Below are 18,085 nucleotides of genomic sequence, written 5' to 3' on the forward strand. Positions count from 1 at the left end.
CACACACACACACACACACAACATTGACACAGCACACACACATACATACATACACACACACACACACTACATACAGAGAGAGAATTTAGCTCAGCCCCCCCTATGATACTCTATCATGTCTCCCAATGACTGAAAAACACTCTAGGACTCTAATGGTGTGTGTGTGTGTGTGTGTGTGTGTGTGTGTGTGTGTGTGTGTGTGTGTGTGTGTGTGTGTGTGTGTGTGTGTGTGTGTGTGTGTGTGTGTGTGTGTGTGTGTGTGAACTCCACAGGTCAGCAGGATACTGTACAGCTTTGCCACAGCCTTTAGGCGGTCCGCCAAGAAGACGCTCCTCTCGGGCTTGGCTCCGCCCCTGACGCCAGACAGCGACGTCTTCACCTTCACCGTCAGTCTAGAGATCAAGGAGGATGATGGGAAAGGGACCTTTAGGTATGGTGCATCGCAACCATGCCATTCATCTTATCAATCTGTACTCTGGAGTCATTGTCCTTAGTCTCTACGTGTGGTATGGTACATTAGGGTTCATCGTGGACTGGATGGTACATTAGGGTTCATCGTGGACTGGATGGTACATTAGGGTTCATCGTGGATTGGACATACATTAGGTTCATTGCAGTGGACTGATGATACATTAGGGTTCATCGTGACTGGATGATACATTAGGTTCATCGTGACTGATGATACATTAGGTTCATCGTGGACTGATGATACATTAGGTTCATCGTGACTGATGATACATTAGGTTCATTGTGACTGCATGATACATTAGGTTCATTGTGACTGTATGATAAATGTGGGTTTATTTTTGAAACCGGGATGGTACATTAGATTCATCGTGACTGGATGATACATTAGGTTCATCGTGACTGTGTGGTACATTAGGTTAATCGTGGGACTGGGCAGGCATTATGGTTCATCGTGGACTGGGGTGGTACATTAGGTTCTTCGTGAGACTGGGTGGTACATTATGGTTCATCGTAGACTGGGTGGTACATTATATTTCATAATGGACTGGATGATACATTAGGTTCATTGTGGACTGGATGATACATTAGGGTTCATTGTGGACTGGATGACATTAGGGTCATCGGCACTGATGGTACATTAGGTTCATTGTGGACTGGATGATACATTAGGTCTCATTGTGGACTGATGGTACATTAGGTTCATTGTGGACTGAAGATACATTAGGTTCATCGTGACTGGATGATACATTAGGTTCATTGTGACTTGATGATACATTATGGTTCATTGTGGACTGATGATACATTAGGTTCATCGTGGGACTGATGATACATTAGGTTCATCGTGACTGGATGATACATTAGGTTCACACCGGATGATACATTAGGTTCATTGTGGACTGGATGATACATTAGGTTCATCGTGGACTGGATGATACATTAGGGTTCATCGTGGACTGATGATACATTAGGGTTCATTGTGGACTGGATGATACATTAGGTTCATTGTGGACTGATGATACATTAGGTTCATCGTGGACTGGATGATACATTAGGTTCATTGTGACTGGATGATACATTAGGTTCATTGTGGACTGGATGATACATTAGGGTTCATTGTGGACTGGAAGATACATTAGGTTCATTGTGGACTGGAAGATACATTAGGGTTCATTGTGACTGGATGATACATTAGGGTTCATCGTGGACTGGATGGTACATTAGGGTTCATTGTGGACTGGAAGATACATTAGGGTTCATTGTGGACTGGAAGATACATTAGGTTCATCGTGGACTGGATGATACATTAGGGTTCATTGTGGACTGGAAGATACATTAGGGTTCATTGTGGACTGGAAGATACATTAGGTTCATTGTGGACTGGAAGATACATTAGGTTCATTGTGGACTGGAAGATACATTAGGGTTCATTGTGGACTGGATGGTACATTAGGGTTCATCGTGGACTGGATGATACATTAGGTTCATTGTGGACTGGATGATACATTAGGTTCATCGTGGACTGGATGGTACATTAGGTTCATCGTGGACTGGATGATACATTAGGGTTCATCGTGGACTGGATGATACATTAGGGTTCATCGTGGACTGGATGGTACATTAGGTTCATCGTGGACTGGATGGTACATTAGGGTTCATCGTGGACTGGATGATACATTAGGGTTCATCGTGGACTGGATGGTACATTAGGGTTCATCGTGGACTGGATGGTACATTAGGTTCATCGTGGACTGGATGGTACATTAGGGTTCATCGTGGACTGGATGGTACATTAGGTTCATCGTGGACTGGATGATACATTAGGGTTCATCGTGGACTGATGATACATTAGGGTTCATCGTGGACTGGATGGTACATTAGGGTTCATCGTGGACTGGATGATACATTAGGGTTCATTGTGGACTGGATGATACATTAGGGTTCATTGTGGACTGTATGATACATTATGGTTCATTGTGGACTGGATGATACATTAGGGTTCATCGTGGACTGGATGATACATTAGGGTTCATCGTGGACTGGATGATACATTAGGGTTCATTGTGGACTGGATGATACATTAGGGTTCATTGTGGACTGGATGATACATTAGGGTTCATTGTGGACTGGATGATAAATTATGGTTCATTGGACTGGATGGTACATTAGGGTTCATTGTGGACTGGATGATACATTAGGGTTCATCGTGGACTGGATGATACATTAGGGTTCATCGTGGACTGGATGATACATTAGGGTTCATCGTGGACTGGATGATACATTAGGGTTCATCGTGGACTGGATGATACATTAGGGTTCATCGTGGACTGGGTGGTACATTAGGGTTCTTCGTAGACTGGGTGGTACATTATGGTTCATCGTGGACTGGATGATACATTAGGGTTCATCGTGGACTGGATGGTACATTAGGGTTCATCGTGGACTGGATGATACATTAGGGTTCATTGTGGACTGGATGATACATTAGGGTTCATTGTGGACTGTATGATACATTATGGTTCATTGTGGACTGGATGATACATTAGGGTTCATCGTGGACTGGATGATACATTAGGGTTCATCGTGGACTGGATGATACATTAGGGTTCATTGTGGACTGGATGATACATTAGGGTTCATTGTGGACTGGATGATACATTAGGGTTCATTGTGGACTGGATGATAAATTATGGTTCATTGGACTGGATGGTACATTAGGTTCATTGTGGACTGATGATACATTAGGTTCATCGTGGACTGGATGATACATTAGGGTTCATCGTGGACTGGATGATACATTAGGGTTCATCGTGGACTGGATGATACATTAGGTTCATCGTGGACTGGATGATACATTAGGGTTCATCGTGGACTGGATGATACATTAGGGTTCATCGTGGACTGGATGATACATTAGGGTTCATCGTGGACTGGATGATACATTAGGGTTCATTGTGGACTGGATGATACATTAGGGTTCATCGTGGACTGGATGATACATTAGGGTTCATCGTGGACTGGATGATACATTAGGGTTCATCATGGACTGGATGATACATTAGGGTTCATCGTGGACTGGATGATACATTAGGGTTCATCGTGGACTGGATGATACATTAGGGTTCATCGTGGACTGGATGATACATTAGGGTTCATCGTGGACTGGATGATACATTAGGGATCATTGTGGACTGGATGATACATTAGGTTCATCGTGGACTGGATGATACATTAGGGTTCATCGTGGACTGGATGATACATTAGGTTCATCGTGGACTGGATGATACATTAGGGTTCATCGTGGACTGGATGATACATTAGGTTCATCGTGGACTGGATGATACATTAGGGTTCATCGTGGACTGGATGATACATTAGGTTCATCGTGGACTGGATGGTACATTAGGGTTCATCGTGGACTGGATGATACATTAGGTTCATCGTGGACTGGATGATACATTAGGGTTCATCGTGGACTGGATGATACATTAGGGTTCATCGTGGACTGGATGATACATTAGGGTTCATCGTGGACTGGATGATACATTAGGGTTCATCGTGGACTGATGGTACATTAGGGTTCATCGTGGACTGGATGGTACATTAGGGTTCATCGTGGACTGGATGGTACATTAGGTTCATTGTGGACTGGATGATACATTAGGTTCATCGGGACTGGATGATACATTAGGGTTCATCGGGACTGGATGATACATTAGGTTCATCGTGGACTGGATGATACATTAGGGTTCATCGTGGACTGGATGATACATTAGGTTCATCGTGGACTGGATGATACATTAGGTTCATCGTGGACTGGATGATACATTAGGTTCATCGTGGACTGTATGATCAATGTGGGTTTATCAGACAATTCCTTCGACTTCATGGCTTGGTTTTTGCTCTGACATGCACCGTCATCTGTGGACCTATAGACAGGTTTGTGCCTTTCCAAATCATGTCCAATCAATTGAATTTACCACAGTTGGACTCCAATGAAGTTGTAGAAACATCTCAAAGCTGATCAATGGAAACAGAATGCACCTGAGCTCAATTTTGAGGCATTGCTTTGTCATTGGGGGCGGCAGGGTAGCCTAGTGGTTAGAGCGTTGGGCTAGTAACCGAAAGGTTTCAAGTTCAAATCCCGAGCTGACAAGGTACAAATCTGTCGTTCTGCCCCTGAACAGGCAGTTAACCCACTGTTCCTAGGCCATCATTGAAAATAAGAATTTGTTCTTAACTGACTTGCCTAGTAAAATAAAGGTAAAATAAATAATAATAGAATGATGGGGTATTGTGTGTAGATTGCTGCAGATGTATTTTAGTTTTTTTTTGCCATTCTTATAGTTAAAGCTGTAATGTAACAAAATACTTTTCCGAAGGGACTGTACTAGAGGTCGACGGATTAATCGGAATGGACGATTAATTAGGGCCATTTACATTTTCAGAACAATCGGAAAATAGGTATTTTTTGGGCGCCGGTGTGCCGATTTTAAAATGTTTTTAGATTTATACTTTTATATAACTAGGCAAGTCAGTTAACCTCTCTAGGGTAGGTGAGACCCTAACGTCCCACCAGGCCAATATCTTGTGAAACTGCAGAGAGCTAACATTCTAAATACACCAGTTGTTATAGTAAACATTCTTGTAAATACATGATGCTTGTATCATTTAAAAGATGAACATCTTGTTAATCCAGTCATATTTCAAGAAGCTGCTACTGCGAAAGCAAATATGCTTTTCTCTGGGGACGCGCCACGCACACACAAGTATTACTAGCATTTTCCAGCCTAGCATTAGCGTCATGAAAGTCCGAAATAACAATAAAATAATAACAAATAAAATAATATCGCTACCATTGAAGATGCCAAGTGTCCTAACTACACAGTGAATGTTCGTTTTGTTTGATAAAATGTATTTTTATAGCCAAATACGAAACATTTGTAAACAGCTTGCGTCGTGATTTCCGTCTCATTCAACTTTGGACGATGCGTTCGTGGTAATTACACACACTAAACAAACATTTGTCCAGTCATGGTTTCTTTGCAATCCTCTGAATGTTATTAAAACAACCATACTTGATGGTTCTTTTCCGTATTGACTGAAACAAACGAAACAAACAAACAAACAAACAAAACGATTTGAAGACACCAATCAATGACATCATTGCGCACCAATGGTAGGACCGGTCTATCGCTGATTGACTGTATTTTGGCCCAATGACCACTGATCATCTTGAAATATAGCTTGGAAGATTGCCAATGAGCTAAGGTAAACGGCAATATGTAATGGTTATACGTTTGAAGACCAGCCTTTGTCGTAAACTCTGGCATAAAATTGGTTAATTCGCCATTGCAAATCCTACTTGACAGAGCCACGGGTGTTACACATAGCAGTACATATTCAATAGCATTTTCAACAAGTTTATATATTTAAAATATGGCAAATAAATCAGGAAAAAGCTAAACAAAGTTTAGGTATACAGATTTCACCCAAATTATAGAGGAAATAGATAAGATACAGAGATCGAGTTGCTTCAGGAAAATGAATCTTTCAGCGAAGCTAGTTTTGACTCCCAGGCGGAAGAATGTTTCTTTATGGCGAGGATGCCATGCTGGATTGGTAAGTTCTAATGTCATTGTTTGAAATTAATAATATCAAATATGATTCTATTGAGATTTTAAAAAATATTTTCTTTATTTTATTTGCAATATATAAAAATATAATCTGTAATGAAATGTGTAAGTACACATTGGCTAAACTGTGTGTGTGTGATATATATTTTTAACATTTATTTTACATAAACATGGAATGGAACAGCCCTTCACCACTTCACCATAGTTATTATATTCCATGTACTTGTTGATACAGGGCTCATGTATTAAGATAAAATATTTGTTCATTCAGTATTGTTGTAATTGTCATTACAAATAAATAAAATAAAAACCAGCCGATTAATCGGTATCGGCCTTTCTGGTCCTCCAATAATTGGTATCGATGTCGCGTTGAAAAATCATAATCGGTTGACCTCTACACTGTACTGTATATTACATTAGAACATTTTAGAACGTCACTGGCCTCATTCTCTCATCTATTTGTTGCTTAGTTACAAGGTTATTTCCCCCTCTCAAACCACACCAGTAACTGAATTAGTTCTACTGAAATGTATGGCATTCAATCTCACTCCCTGAAAGAAATATGGCCCTTAAGTGAACAAGGAAATGACAAAAAAATAGAAATGTCTATTTTTTTCTTCTTTAGAGTTCTTTCTTAGAAGTGTAGACATGCTTCCACTAATTTATCACCCTGAGCAGCAGCCTGGCCGTCTCTGCTCTGATACCCTGGTTTCAAAGAGGCTTATTCACCAGCGGAGTGACACTGGCCCAGGCCAACACACAGACACATTCTCCTAGGATATGAATCATCACTACTGGACCGGAGATCAGACAGCCTGGTTCTGCTCATCAGACAGCCTGGTTCTGCTCATCAGACAGCCTGGTTCTGCTCATCAGACAGCCTGGTTCTGCTCATCAGACAGCCTGGTTCTGCTCATCAGACAGCCTGGTTCTGCTCATCAGACAGCCTGGTTCTGCTCACCAGGCAGCTGGTTCTGCTCACCAGCCTGGGTTCTGCCACCAGGCAGCCTGGTTCTGCTCACCAGGCAGCCTGGTTCTGCTCACCAGGCAAGCCTGGTTCTGCTCACCAGGCAGCCTGGTTCTGCTCATCAGGCAGCCTGGTTCTGCTCACCAGGCAGCCTGGTTCTGCTCACCAGGCAGCCTGGTTCTGCTCATCAGACAGCCTGGTTCTTGCTCATCAGACAGACAGAGAGGATAGTCACTGACTGTCACAGGGTGACTCTAGACATGCCTGCTTGGAATGGAAAGGGAGTGTGGATGCTCTTCAGGCAGGCATAGATCCTATTATTAGTCAGCTCTGAGCTGGGTTTTATTTATTTTTTTGGATGAGAGCAGGATCTGGTCTCTAGAACTAATGGCTTCTCCTCCAAGGCTCTGTCTCAATTGCCTAAAAATGTGTCCTGTCCTCCTCCCTCCCTGTCATTGTCTACAGTGTCTTCCTGTCCTCCCCTTCTCTCATCATCTGCACTGATTGGTCGAGGCTCGTCAGTTCTCTCAGATCAGAGTGATGGAAGAGAGGACAGGGGCCGTATGTATCAAGTGTCTCAGGGTAGGATTGTGATATAAAAGGCTAACCTGATCCTGGATCAACACTCCTTCTCTTAAAACATACTGCCCCGCTTTTTATGGCAATTAAGACATAGCCCTAAATCTAACCCGTCCTTCTCAGGCTCTGACATAGCCCTAAATCTAACCCGTCCCTTCTCAGGCTCTGACATAGCCCTAAATCTAACCCGTCCTTCTCAGGCTCTGACATAGCCCTAAATCTAACCCGTCCTTCTCAGGCTCTGACATAGCCCTAAATCTAACCCGTCCTTCTCAGGCTCTGACATAGCCCTAAATCTAACTCGTCCTTCTCAGGCTCTGACATAGCCCTAAATCTAACCCGTCCTTCTCAGGCTCTGACATAGCCCTAAATCTAACTCGTCCTTCTCAGGCTCTGACATAGCCCTAAATCTAACCCGTCCTTCTCAGGCTCTGACATAGCCTAAATCTAACCCGTCTCTGTCTCCTCAGGCTCTGACATAGCCCTAAATCTAACCCGTCTGTCTCCTCAGGCTCTGACATAGCCCTAAATCTAACCCGTCCTGTCTCCTCAGGCTCTGACATAGCCCTAAATCTAACCCGTCTGTCTCCTCAGGCTCTGACATAGCCCTAAATCTAACCCGCTCTGTCTCCTCAGGCTCTGACATAGCCCTAAATCTAACCCATCCGTCTTCTCAGGCTCCTGACATAGCCTAAATCACAACCCGTCTGTCTTCTCAGGCTCTGACATAGCCCTAAATCTAACCCGTCCTTCTCAGGCTCTGACATAGCCCTAAATCTAACCCGTCTGTCTTCTCAGGCTCTGGACATAGCCCTAAATCTAACCTTGCCTGTCTTCTCAGGCTCTGACATAGCCCTAAATCTAACCCGTCCTTCTCAGGTTTGACATAGCCCTAAATCTAACCCGTCCTTCTCTCAGGCTCTGACATAGCCCTAAATCTAACAAGTCTGTCTTCTCAGGCTCTGACATAGCCCTAAATCTAACCCGTCTGTCTTCTCAGGCTCTGACATAGCCCTAAATCTGACCTGTCCTCCTCAGGCTCTGACATAGCCTAAATCTAACCTGTCCTTAGGCTCTGACATAGCCCTAAATCTAACCTGTCCTTCTCCTCAGGCTCTGACACAGCCTAAATCTAACCTGTCCTTCTCCTCAGGCTCTGATGGGGTTTGTTTCCAATTCCCACCAAACAAGTCACTTCCCTTAGCTCACAAATAGCCAAATACTACACTGGTTGTTTTGAAAACATAAAAGTCCCATTGCTTATTTTTAGACGGGCATATTTCCTCCTCATTAAGCCTTGGGTTTGCTTGTTTGTGGAATGCTGAGATCTAAGAGCAGCGTTCACACGCTAGCTAGTGATACGCAAGTAATTACCATGTTAAGCTCAGGAATTCCAGAACAGACACTACAACTACAGTCCTCAGCAAATATGCAAAGATTGTAAAAAATATTGTTGAGTGTGAAGAGCTGAAATGATCCTTTTAAAGGAACTTGGACTGTCTTACACGTTCAGTCTTCACCTCTAATATGGTGTTCATTAGCAAATGTATTGGTTTTGTTAAACGTGTATCTACAGAATTACTCTTAGACCGGTTGACACTGTTTTTAAGTGGCTGCTCCACTGGATGTCATAAGGTGAACGCACCAATTTGTAAGTCGCTCTGGATAAGAGCGTCTGCTAAATGACTTAAATGTAAATGTAAATGTTTTATTTTGCAGACTATCTTACTGTATTTGATCTCACATGATCATAGCTCCCGTGTGGTGTATCTAAAAGCATGTTTGTGCTGTTTTAGTGCCTGAAGTGTGTGCTGTGGAAATTCTTTGTGATTTGTGTAATATATTTTGGGTGGAGGAGTCAGGCTTTGATCGGGTTGACTCATTCAAAACATTACGATTCAAAACAGAATGAATGATCAGTGCTCGCGTCATCACGTTAGATCAATGAAATGCATAAACAAACGCAAAGTGGGATATTATCATCATGCGTATGGTATTGCGAATTTCATGGAGCTAAAGACTCTCAGGGCAATGAGGCAAGATCTCTCCAATCCCAGCCAAAGCATTTCAGAGAAAGAACTCTTTATTTTTATATTTTTCCAGCGCTGTGGCAAAAGACAAAGACAAGAACAGCTTTAAGCTGCGTCCTGGTATGGACAAGAAGGTCTTCATCTACGTACAGCAGACGTCCAATAAGGAGCTGTCTATAGAGAGGTAACGTATACACACAAACGCAGACATGACACAGTCCTGCCAGCACGGAAACTTCTCAGGCTGGACGTCTCCTGGTATTCATAACAGGCCGTAATTCAGTTCTAATTGATAAACAACCGCTGTTTGATGTCTGTCTGTTTCCGAGCTGAAGTGTCCCAGTTCAGCCATGAGAATTAGATGGATGTTTCTGTTCTGAGCCTGCTAATTCTCTATGGTTAATAATGTTGTTTTGAACCACCGTCATCTCATTTCCATGGCTCTTTGTTATTTTACACTTCCTATACTGGGCCGGAATTAGAGAGCTCTTTTATCCTCCGTTTTATGAAGGATATATAGCTAGCTAGACTGATACTATGTGAGAGATGAATCAGCTGAGAATTTCCACCTGGTTCCACTCTTATGAGGTGTGTGTGTGTGATCTGTGCTTCCTCTCTGTGCGTGTGCTGTTGTGTGTGTTCTGTGTGTGTGTGTGTGTGTTCTGTGTGTGTGTGTGTGTTCTGTGTGTGTGTGTGTGTTCTGTGCGTGTGTTCTGTGCGTGTGTGTGTTCTGTGCGTGTGTGTGTTCTGTGTGTGTGTGTGTGATCTGTGCTTCCGCTCTGTGCGTGTGCTCTTGTGTGTGTTCTGTGTGTGTATGTGTGTGTTCCAGGTGCTTTGGCCTACTGCTGAGCCCAGGGAAGAACGTGAAGAACAGTGACATGCACCTGCTAGACCTGGAGTCGATGGGGAAGTCATCCGATGGAAAGTCCTACATCATCACAGGGAGCTGGAATCCCAACACGCCTCAGTTCCAGGCTGTCAACGAGGAGACAGCCAAAGGTACAGCAGGCCATCATGCAGTGGTGTCCCTAGCTTGTTATGTAGAGCCAATTTAACATTGGTATTAGCCCTGTCTGTATATGTCCACCTTTCTAAGTATAATGACCCCAGATAGTTCATAGCCAACCGTGACCGTGGCCGGCTCTCTAGCTGATGTCATCTCGCTATAGCTACGACCACAGCTACTGTACTGGTCATAGAGGATATTTGTGTTCCGGATAAGTTCATTTACAGGTCCACAACTTTAAGGTTTACATTGATGAGTGTTGGGTCCAATTTGTAAGTCGCTCTGGATAAGAGCGTCTGCTAAATGACTTAAATGTAAATGTAAATGTAAAAGTACCTGATCACAGATTATTACATTTGTTTTATTTAATTTATTTTTTATTCCAAAATGTTTTTGTTGTACTTTTACCCCCTTTTCTCCCCAATTTCGTGGTGTCCAATTGGTAGTTAGTCTTGTCTCATCGCTGCAACTCCCGTACGGACTCTGGAGGCGAAGGTCAAGAGCCGTGTGTCCTCCGAAACACAACCCAGCCAAGCCGCACTGATTCGTGACACAACGCCTGTAACCCCGGAAGCCAGCCGCACCAATGTGTCGGAGGAAACACTGTACATCTGGCGACCGTGTCAGCGTCCCACTGTGCCCGGCCCGCCACAGGAGTCGCTAGAGTGCGATGGTACAAGCACATCCTGCCGGCCAAACCCTCCCTAACCCGGACGACGCTGGGCCAATTGTGCGCCGCCCACGGGTCTCCCGGTCCTGGCCGGCTGCGACAGAGCCTGGACTCGAACTAGGATCTCTAGTGGCACAGCTAGCTCTGTAATGCAGTGCCATAGACCACTGCACCACGCAGGAGACCTCGCCTGACCACAGATATAAGGGTTTCTTTAATGGTTATATTAATGGCGATTATGGGTTATGTCAAACAGATACGTTTATCTACATGACGACGGCGGTGGACCTGGTGATCACTGAGGTGGAGGAGCCGGTTCGTTTCCTGCTGGAGACCAGGGTCAGAGTCTGCTCCCCCAACGAGAGGCTCTTCTGGCCATTCAGCAAACGCAGCTACACAGAGACTTTCTACCTGAAACTTAGACAGGTGAGAGGTTCTACCTGAAACTTGAGACGGGTGAGACGGAGCTTCTAGCTGAAACTTGAGACGGGTGAGACGGAGCTTCTAGCTGAAACTTGAGACAGAGCTTTTAGTTGAAACTAAGACAGGTGAGAGGTGAAAGGTGAGAGGTGAAAGCTGAAACTCAGACAGGTGAGAGGTGAAAGCTGAAACTCAGACAGGTGAGAGGTGAAAGCTGAAACTCAGACAGGTAAGATAGTTTTAAACACTTTAATATCTGACATCATCCTCTATTTATATTCATTGTACTTCACTGAAACCACTACTCCTTTTCCCTGGCTTTTATTGTTGTGCTATTAATAATATATATTTTTATGACACTTAAAAATGAGTGGCCGGTTTCCAATGGATAATCCACATGGAACATACCTTTTGGTGCTCATTTATGTCAACCCAACATGAATTGTGAGAAGGCTCTTTTATATTTTCTTTGACAATGTAACTGCTAGTTTAAGTGGTCACCTATTGTCTTGAGCTTGTATGTGACTCCATTTCCCTCCCCCTTCCCAGAGGGACAACAACACCATCCAATGCTTTTAGATCCATGACAGGAAGGGTGTATGTGACTCTTTACCCATGAAACCCGGTTACCTATTGTCTCGACCCTGTACATGACTTTCCCACCTTCCCAGATGGAACGTAAGAGGAACAAGGACACCCTGTACGAGGTGCTGAGCCTGGAGAGCGAGTTAGAGAGGAGAGGAAGAAGAACGACAGCCAGCCCCAACATCCTGCAGTCTGCCTCCCAAGGATCCATGGTGCCATCGCCCTGAGGATGATGAGGAGGAAAGGTGACTGACTGACTGACATGTAAAAAACATGTATCTTTTCACAGAAAGTCCCATCGAGGCCAGAAGACCAAGTTCCCATTACATTGATATTTTAGTCATTTACCAGACGAGTGGCGCAGTGTTCTAAGGCACTGCATCTCATCACTACAGTCCCTGGTTGAATCCAGGCTGTATCACATCCGGCCGTGATTGGGAGTCCCATAGGGCGGCGTACAATTGGCCCAGCGTCAACCAGGTTTGGCCTTGGTAGGGCGTCATTGTAAATATGAATTTGTTCTTAACTGACTTGCCTAGTTAAATGAAGGTTACAAAGTAGGTAAAGCTATCACAATAATTGCAAGTAAACCCTCCCTTTGCTCTATGGTGCCATTACTCCGTGAAAGCGATGACAAGGAGGAAGGTGATCATCTGAGCAACCCTCCACCTGCCCTTCTATGCTGTCTTTATAATCCAACCCAATTTTTATATTTTATTCATTTAGCATATGGTGTAATCCAGAGCAAATAACAATTTAAAAGTAGCTAGAAAAAGTAAAAAAACACAATTATTGCAAGTGAAACTTTCTTGAGAATAGCCCCTTTCTGCTGAAGCAGTGCTAGGGGGAGTAAATGATAACCCTTCCTGCACTCCTGTCTCTGTAGCTCTATCCCAATTCAATCCCTAGCCTCTTCCCCCAGCCTATGTCAAAGGCACTTGTTGAGTTCTGAGGAGATTAGACAGGCAGAAAATCGACACAGCTGAACTTTAAAACAAAATACAGATTTCTATGGTAGTCTCTCCCTACCTGTTTGGGGATTGGGTGGTAGTCTCTCCCTGCCTGTTTGGGGATTGGGTGGTAGTCTCTCCCTGCCTGTTTGGGGATTGGGTGGTAGTCTCTCCCTGCCTGTTTGGGGATTGGGTGGTAGTCTCTCCCTCTCTGTTTTTGGATTTTGTGGTAGTCTCTCCCTGCCTGTTTGGGGATTGGGTGGTAGTCTCTCCCTCTCTGTTTTTGGATTGGGTGGTAGTCTCTCCCTGCCTGTTTGGGGATTGGGTGGTAGTCTCTCCCTCTCTGTTTTTGGATTGGGTGGTAGTCTCTCCCTCTCTGTTTGGGGATTGGGTGGTAGTCTCTCCCTGCCTGTTTGGGGATTGGGTGGTAGTCTCTCCCTCTCTGTTTTTGGATTGGGTGGTAGTCTCTCCCTCTCTGTTTTTGGATTGGGTGGTAGTCTCTCCCTGCCTGTTTGGGGATTGGGTGGTAGTCTCTCCCTCTCTGTTTTTGGATTGGGTGGTAGTCTCTCTCCCTGCCTGTTTGGGGATTGGGTGGTAGTCTCTCCTCTCTGTTTGGGGATTGGGTGGTAGTCTCTCCCTCTCTGTTTTTGGAGTGGGTGTAGTCTCTCCTCTCTGTTTTTGGATTGGCTGGTAGTCTCTCCTCTCTGTTTTTGGATTGGGTGGTAGTCTCTCCCTGCCTGTTTGGGGATTGGGTGGTAGTCTCCCCCTCTGTTTTTGGATTGGGTGGTAGTCTCTCCCTCTCTGTTTTTGGATTGGGTGGTAGTCTCTCCCTCTCTGTTTTTGGATTGGGTGGTAGTCTCTCCCTCTCTGTTTGGGGATTGGGTGGTAGTCTCCCCCTCTCTGTTTTTGGATTGGGTGGTAGTCTCTCCCTGCCTGTTTGGGGATTGGGTGGTAGTCTCTCCCTCTCTGTTTTTGGATTGGGTGGTAGTCTCTCCTCTCTGTTTTTTTGGATTGGGTGGTAGTCTCTCCCTCTCTGTTTTTGGATTGGGTGGTAGTCTCTCCCTGCCTGTTTGGGGATTGGGTGGTAGTCTCTCCCTCTCTGTTTTTGGATTGGGTGGTAGTCTCTCCCTCTGTTTGGGGATTGGGTGGTAGTCTCTCCCTCTCTGTTTTTGGATTGGGTGGTAGTCTCTCCCTGCCTGTTTGGGGATTGGGTGGTAGTCTCTCCCTCTCTGTTTTTGGATTGGGTGGTAGTCTCTCCCTCTCTGTTTTGGATTGGGTGGTAGTCTCTCCCTCTCTGTTTGGGGATTGGGTGGTAGTCTCTCCTTTCTGTTTTTAGATTGGGTGGTAGTCTCTCCCTGCCTGTTTGGGGATTGGGTGGTAGTCTCTCCCTCTCTATTTTTGGATTGGGTGGTAGTCTCTCCCTCTCTGTTTGGGGATTGGGTGGTAGTCTCTCCTCTCTGTTTGGGGATTGGGTGGTAGTCTCTCCCTGCCTGTTTGGGGATTGGGTGGTAGTCTCTCCCTCTCTGTTTTTGGATTGGGTGGTAGTCTCTCCCTCTCTGTTTGGGGATGGTAGTCTCTCCCTCTCTGTTTGGGGATTGGGTGGTAGTCTCTCCCTCTCTGTTTTTGGATTGGGTGGTAGTCTCTCCCTCTCTGTTTGGGGATTGGCTGGTAGTCTCTCCCTCTCTGTTTTTGGATTGGGTGGTAGTCTCTCCCTGCCTGTTTGGGGATTTGGGTGGTAGTCTCTCCCTCTCTGTTTTTTGGATTGGCTGGTAGTCTCTCCCTCTGTTTTTGGATTGGGTGGTAGTCTCTCCCTGCCTGTTTGGGGATTGGGTGGTAGTCTCTCCTCTCTGTTTTTGGATTGGGTGGTAGTCTCTCCCTCTCTGTTTTTGGATTGGGTGGTAGTCTCTCCCTCTCTGTTTGGGGATTGGGTGGTAGTCTCTCCTCTCTGTTTTTGGATTGGGTGGTAGTCTCTCCCTCTCTGTTTTTGGATTGGGTGGTAGTCTCTCCCTCTCTGTTTGGATTGGGTGGTAGTCTCTCCTCTCTGTTTGGGATTGGGTGGTAGTCTCTCCCTCTCTGTTTTTGGATTGGGTGGTAGTCTCTCCCTCTCTGTTTGGGGATTGGGTGGTAGTCTCTCCCTCTCTGTTTTTGGATTGGGTGGTAGTCTCTCCCTCTCTGTTTTTGAATTGGCTGGTAGTCTCTCCCTCTCTGTTTTTGGATTGGGTGGTAGTCTCTCCCTCTCTGTTTTTGGATTTTGTGGTAGTCTCTCCCTGCCTGTTTGGGGATTGGGTGGTAGTCTCTCCCTCTCTGTTTTTGGATTGGGTGGTAGTCTCTCCCTGCCTGTTTGGGGATTGGGTGGTAGTCTCTCCCTGCCTGTTTGGGGATTGGGTGGTAGTCTCTCCCTCTCTGTTTTTGGATTGGGTGGTAGTCTCTCCCTGCCTGTTTGGGGATTGGGTGGTAGTCTCTCCCTCTCTGTTTTTGGATTGGGTGGTAGTCTCTCCCTGCCTGTTTGGGGATTGGGTGGTAGTCTCTCCCTCTCTGTTTTTGGATTGGGTGGTAGTCTCTCCCTGCCTGTTTGGGGATTGGGTGGTAGTCTCCCCCTCTCTGTTTGGGATTGGGTGGTAGTCTCTCCCTCTCTGTTTTTGGATTGGGTGGTAGTCTCTCCTCTCTGTTTGGGGATTGGGTGGTAGTCTCTCCCTCTCTGTTTTGGGTGGAGTCTCTCCCTCCTGTTTGGGGTGGTAGTCTCTCCCTCTCTGTTTGGGGATTGGGTGGTAGTCTCTCCCTCTCTGTTTGGTGATTGGGTGGTAGTCTCTCCCTCTCTGTTTGGTGATTGGGTGGTAGTCTCTCCCTCTCTGTTTGGTGATTGGGTGGTAGTCTCTCCCTCTCTGTTTGGTGATTGGGTGGTAGTCTCTCCCTCTCTGTTTGGTGATTGGGTGGTAGTCTCTCCCTCTCTGTTTCTCTGTGATTGGGTGGTAGTCTCTCCTCTCTGTTTGGTGATTGGGTGGTAGTCTCTCCCTCTCTGTTTGGTGATTGGGTGGTAGTCTCTCCTCTCTGTTTGGGGATTGGGTGGTAGTCTCTCCCTCTCTGTTTTTGGATTGGGTGGTAGTCTCTCCCCTGTTTGGTGATTGGGTGGTAGTCTCTCCTCTCTGTTTGGGGATTGGGTGGTAGTCTCTCCCTCTCTATTTTTCTGTTTGGTGATTGGGTGGTAGTCTCTCCCTCTCTGTTTTTGATTGGGTGGTAGTCTCTCCCTCTCTGTTTTTGGATTGGGTGGTAGTCTCTCCCTGCCTGTTTTGGGGATTGGGTGGTAGTCTCTCCTCTCTGTTTGGGATTGGGTGGTAGTCTCTCCCTCTCTGTTTGGGGATTGGGTGGTAGTCTCTCCCTCTGTTTGGGGATTGGGTGGTAGTCTCTCCCTCTCTGTTTTTGGATTGGGTGGTAGTCTCTCCCTGCCTGTTTGGGGATTGGGTGGTAGTCTCTCCCTCTCTGTTTTTGGATTGGGTGGTAGTCTCTCCCTCTCTGTTTTTGGATTGGGTGGTAGTCTCTCCCTGCCTGTTTGGGGATTGGGTGGTAGTCTCTCCCTCTCTGTTTTTGGATTGGGTGGTAGTCTCTCCCTCTCTGTTTTTGGATTGGGTGGTAGTCTCTCCCTCTCTGTTTTTGGATTGGCTGGTAGTCTCTCCCTCTCTGTTTTTGGATTGGCTGGTAGTCTCCCCCTCTGTTTTTGGATTGGCTGGTAGTCTCTCCCTCTCTGTTTTTGGATTGGGTGGTAGTCTCTCCTCTCTGTTTTTGGATTGGGTGGTAGTCTCTCCCTCTCTGTTTGGGGATTGGGTGGTAGGCCATAATTGATTTTGGCCCAGAAGGCCCGGCATATTCCACTTTCAAGGAGCTTTCTCTTTTGATGTGGTTGTTTTGCCTAAAAACCTTTAGGCCCTACCTATAGATGTATTTTTAAACAACTCTGCATCTCTGCCCAGCCTGGCAAGCGTAGCTTTTGCAAGTGTGGAGAGGGTATTCTCTACTGCTGGTCTGCTCTCCAGGCACTATCGCAGGAGCCTGAAGCCACAGACTCTGGACAAACTTGTTTCTAAAAAAGAATGCAAAGGCACTCAGTGTCTGTCCCCAAATAGACACTGAGCCTAATCAGGCATTTCTCATTTAATTTGTACTTAATTATAAGTAAGTCACAGGCTATATGTGCAATTGATTGACTATGATGATTTAATACAACTAAATGTTGTTTAATTGCTGAGTGCTCTGTCCCTACCAGCCTTGTCTCACTCACGAAGCTTCACAATGTATTTCTTGTGACTATGTGTGAATAAAATTGAAATAATATAGCCTCAATTAATGTGGTAGTTTCTTCTTAGGCTCCCTGTCTGGCTCCTGACCTATTTAGAGTGTTTACATGCTGTTTAATATGACATGTAGCCTATTTTAAATTATGAGCGCTTTTTTACGTTCACATTTTCATGTTTATTAAAATACTTTATATTCAACTCATACTGTTTGGTTTCAATAGTTAAAAACAAAATGGTAGGTCAGGTTGTCACAACAATAGATGGGTGTTGGTTAAATTGTGATATTAACAAATCGAGCGAATTCAGAGTGGCAGTTTTTCTTCTTGGAAGCGTAGAGCGGTTTTTAGCAGGAAGCACCAGTGACTCGGACAATAAAGAAGTGGTCAGATGACGCAGATGCTCAGCTTCAGGACTGTTTTGTTAGCACAGACTGGAATATGTTCTGGAATTCCTCCAATGGTATTGAGGAGTACATCACATCGGTCACT

At 45.1% G+C, this 18,085-nt stretch overlaps 1 protein-coding gene across 1 annotated transcript; it reads left to right on the forward strand.

Moving 5' to 3' along the window:
* Positions 1-272: 272 nt before the first annotated feature.
* Positions 273-12,585, forward strand: LOC124029647 (rab GTPase-activating protein 1-like; the record flags this gene model as incomplete). Its single annotated transcript, XM_046341291.1, has 5 exons — positions 273-430; positions 9,751-9,861; positions 10,507-10,676; positions 11,610-11,779; positions 12,445-12,585. Coding segments are annotated over 5 exons (750 nt in total), but the record flags the coding sequence as incomplete, so codon positions are not given.
* Positions 12,586-18,085: the final 5,500 nt, after the last annotated feature.

The sequence above is a fragment of the Oncorhynchus gorbuscha genome, unplaced genomic scaffold (assembly GCF_021184085.1).
Source record: "Oncorhynchus gorbuscha isolate QuinsamMale2020 ecotype Even-year unplaced genomic scaffold, OgorEven_v1.0 Un_scaffold_7152, whole genome shotgun sequence".
NCBI lineage: Eukaryota > Metazoa > Chordata > Actinopteri > Salmoniformes > Salmonidae > Oncorhynchus > Oncorhynchus gorbuscha.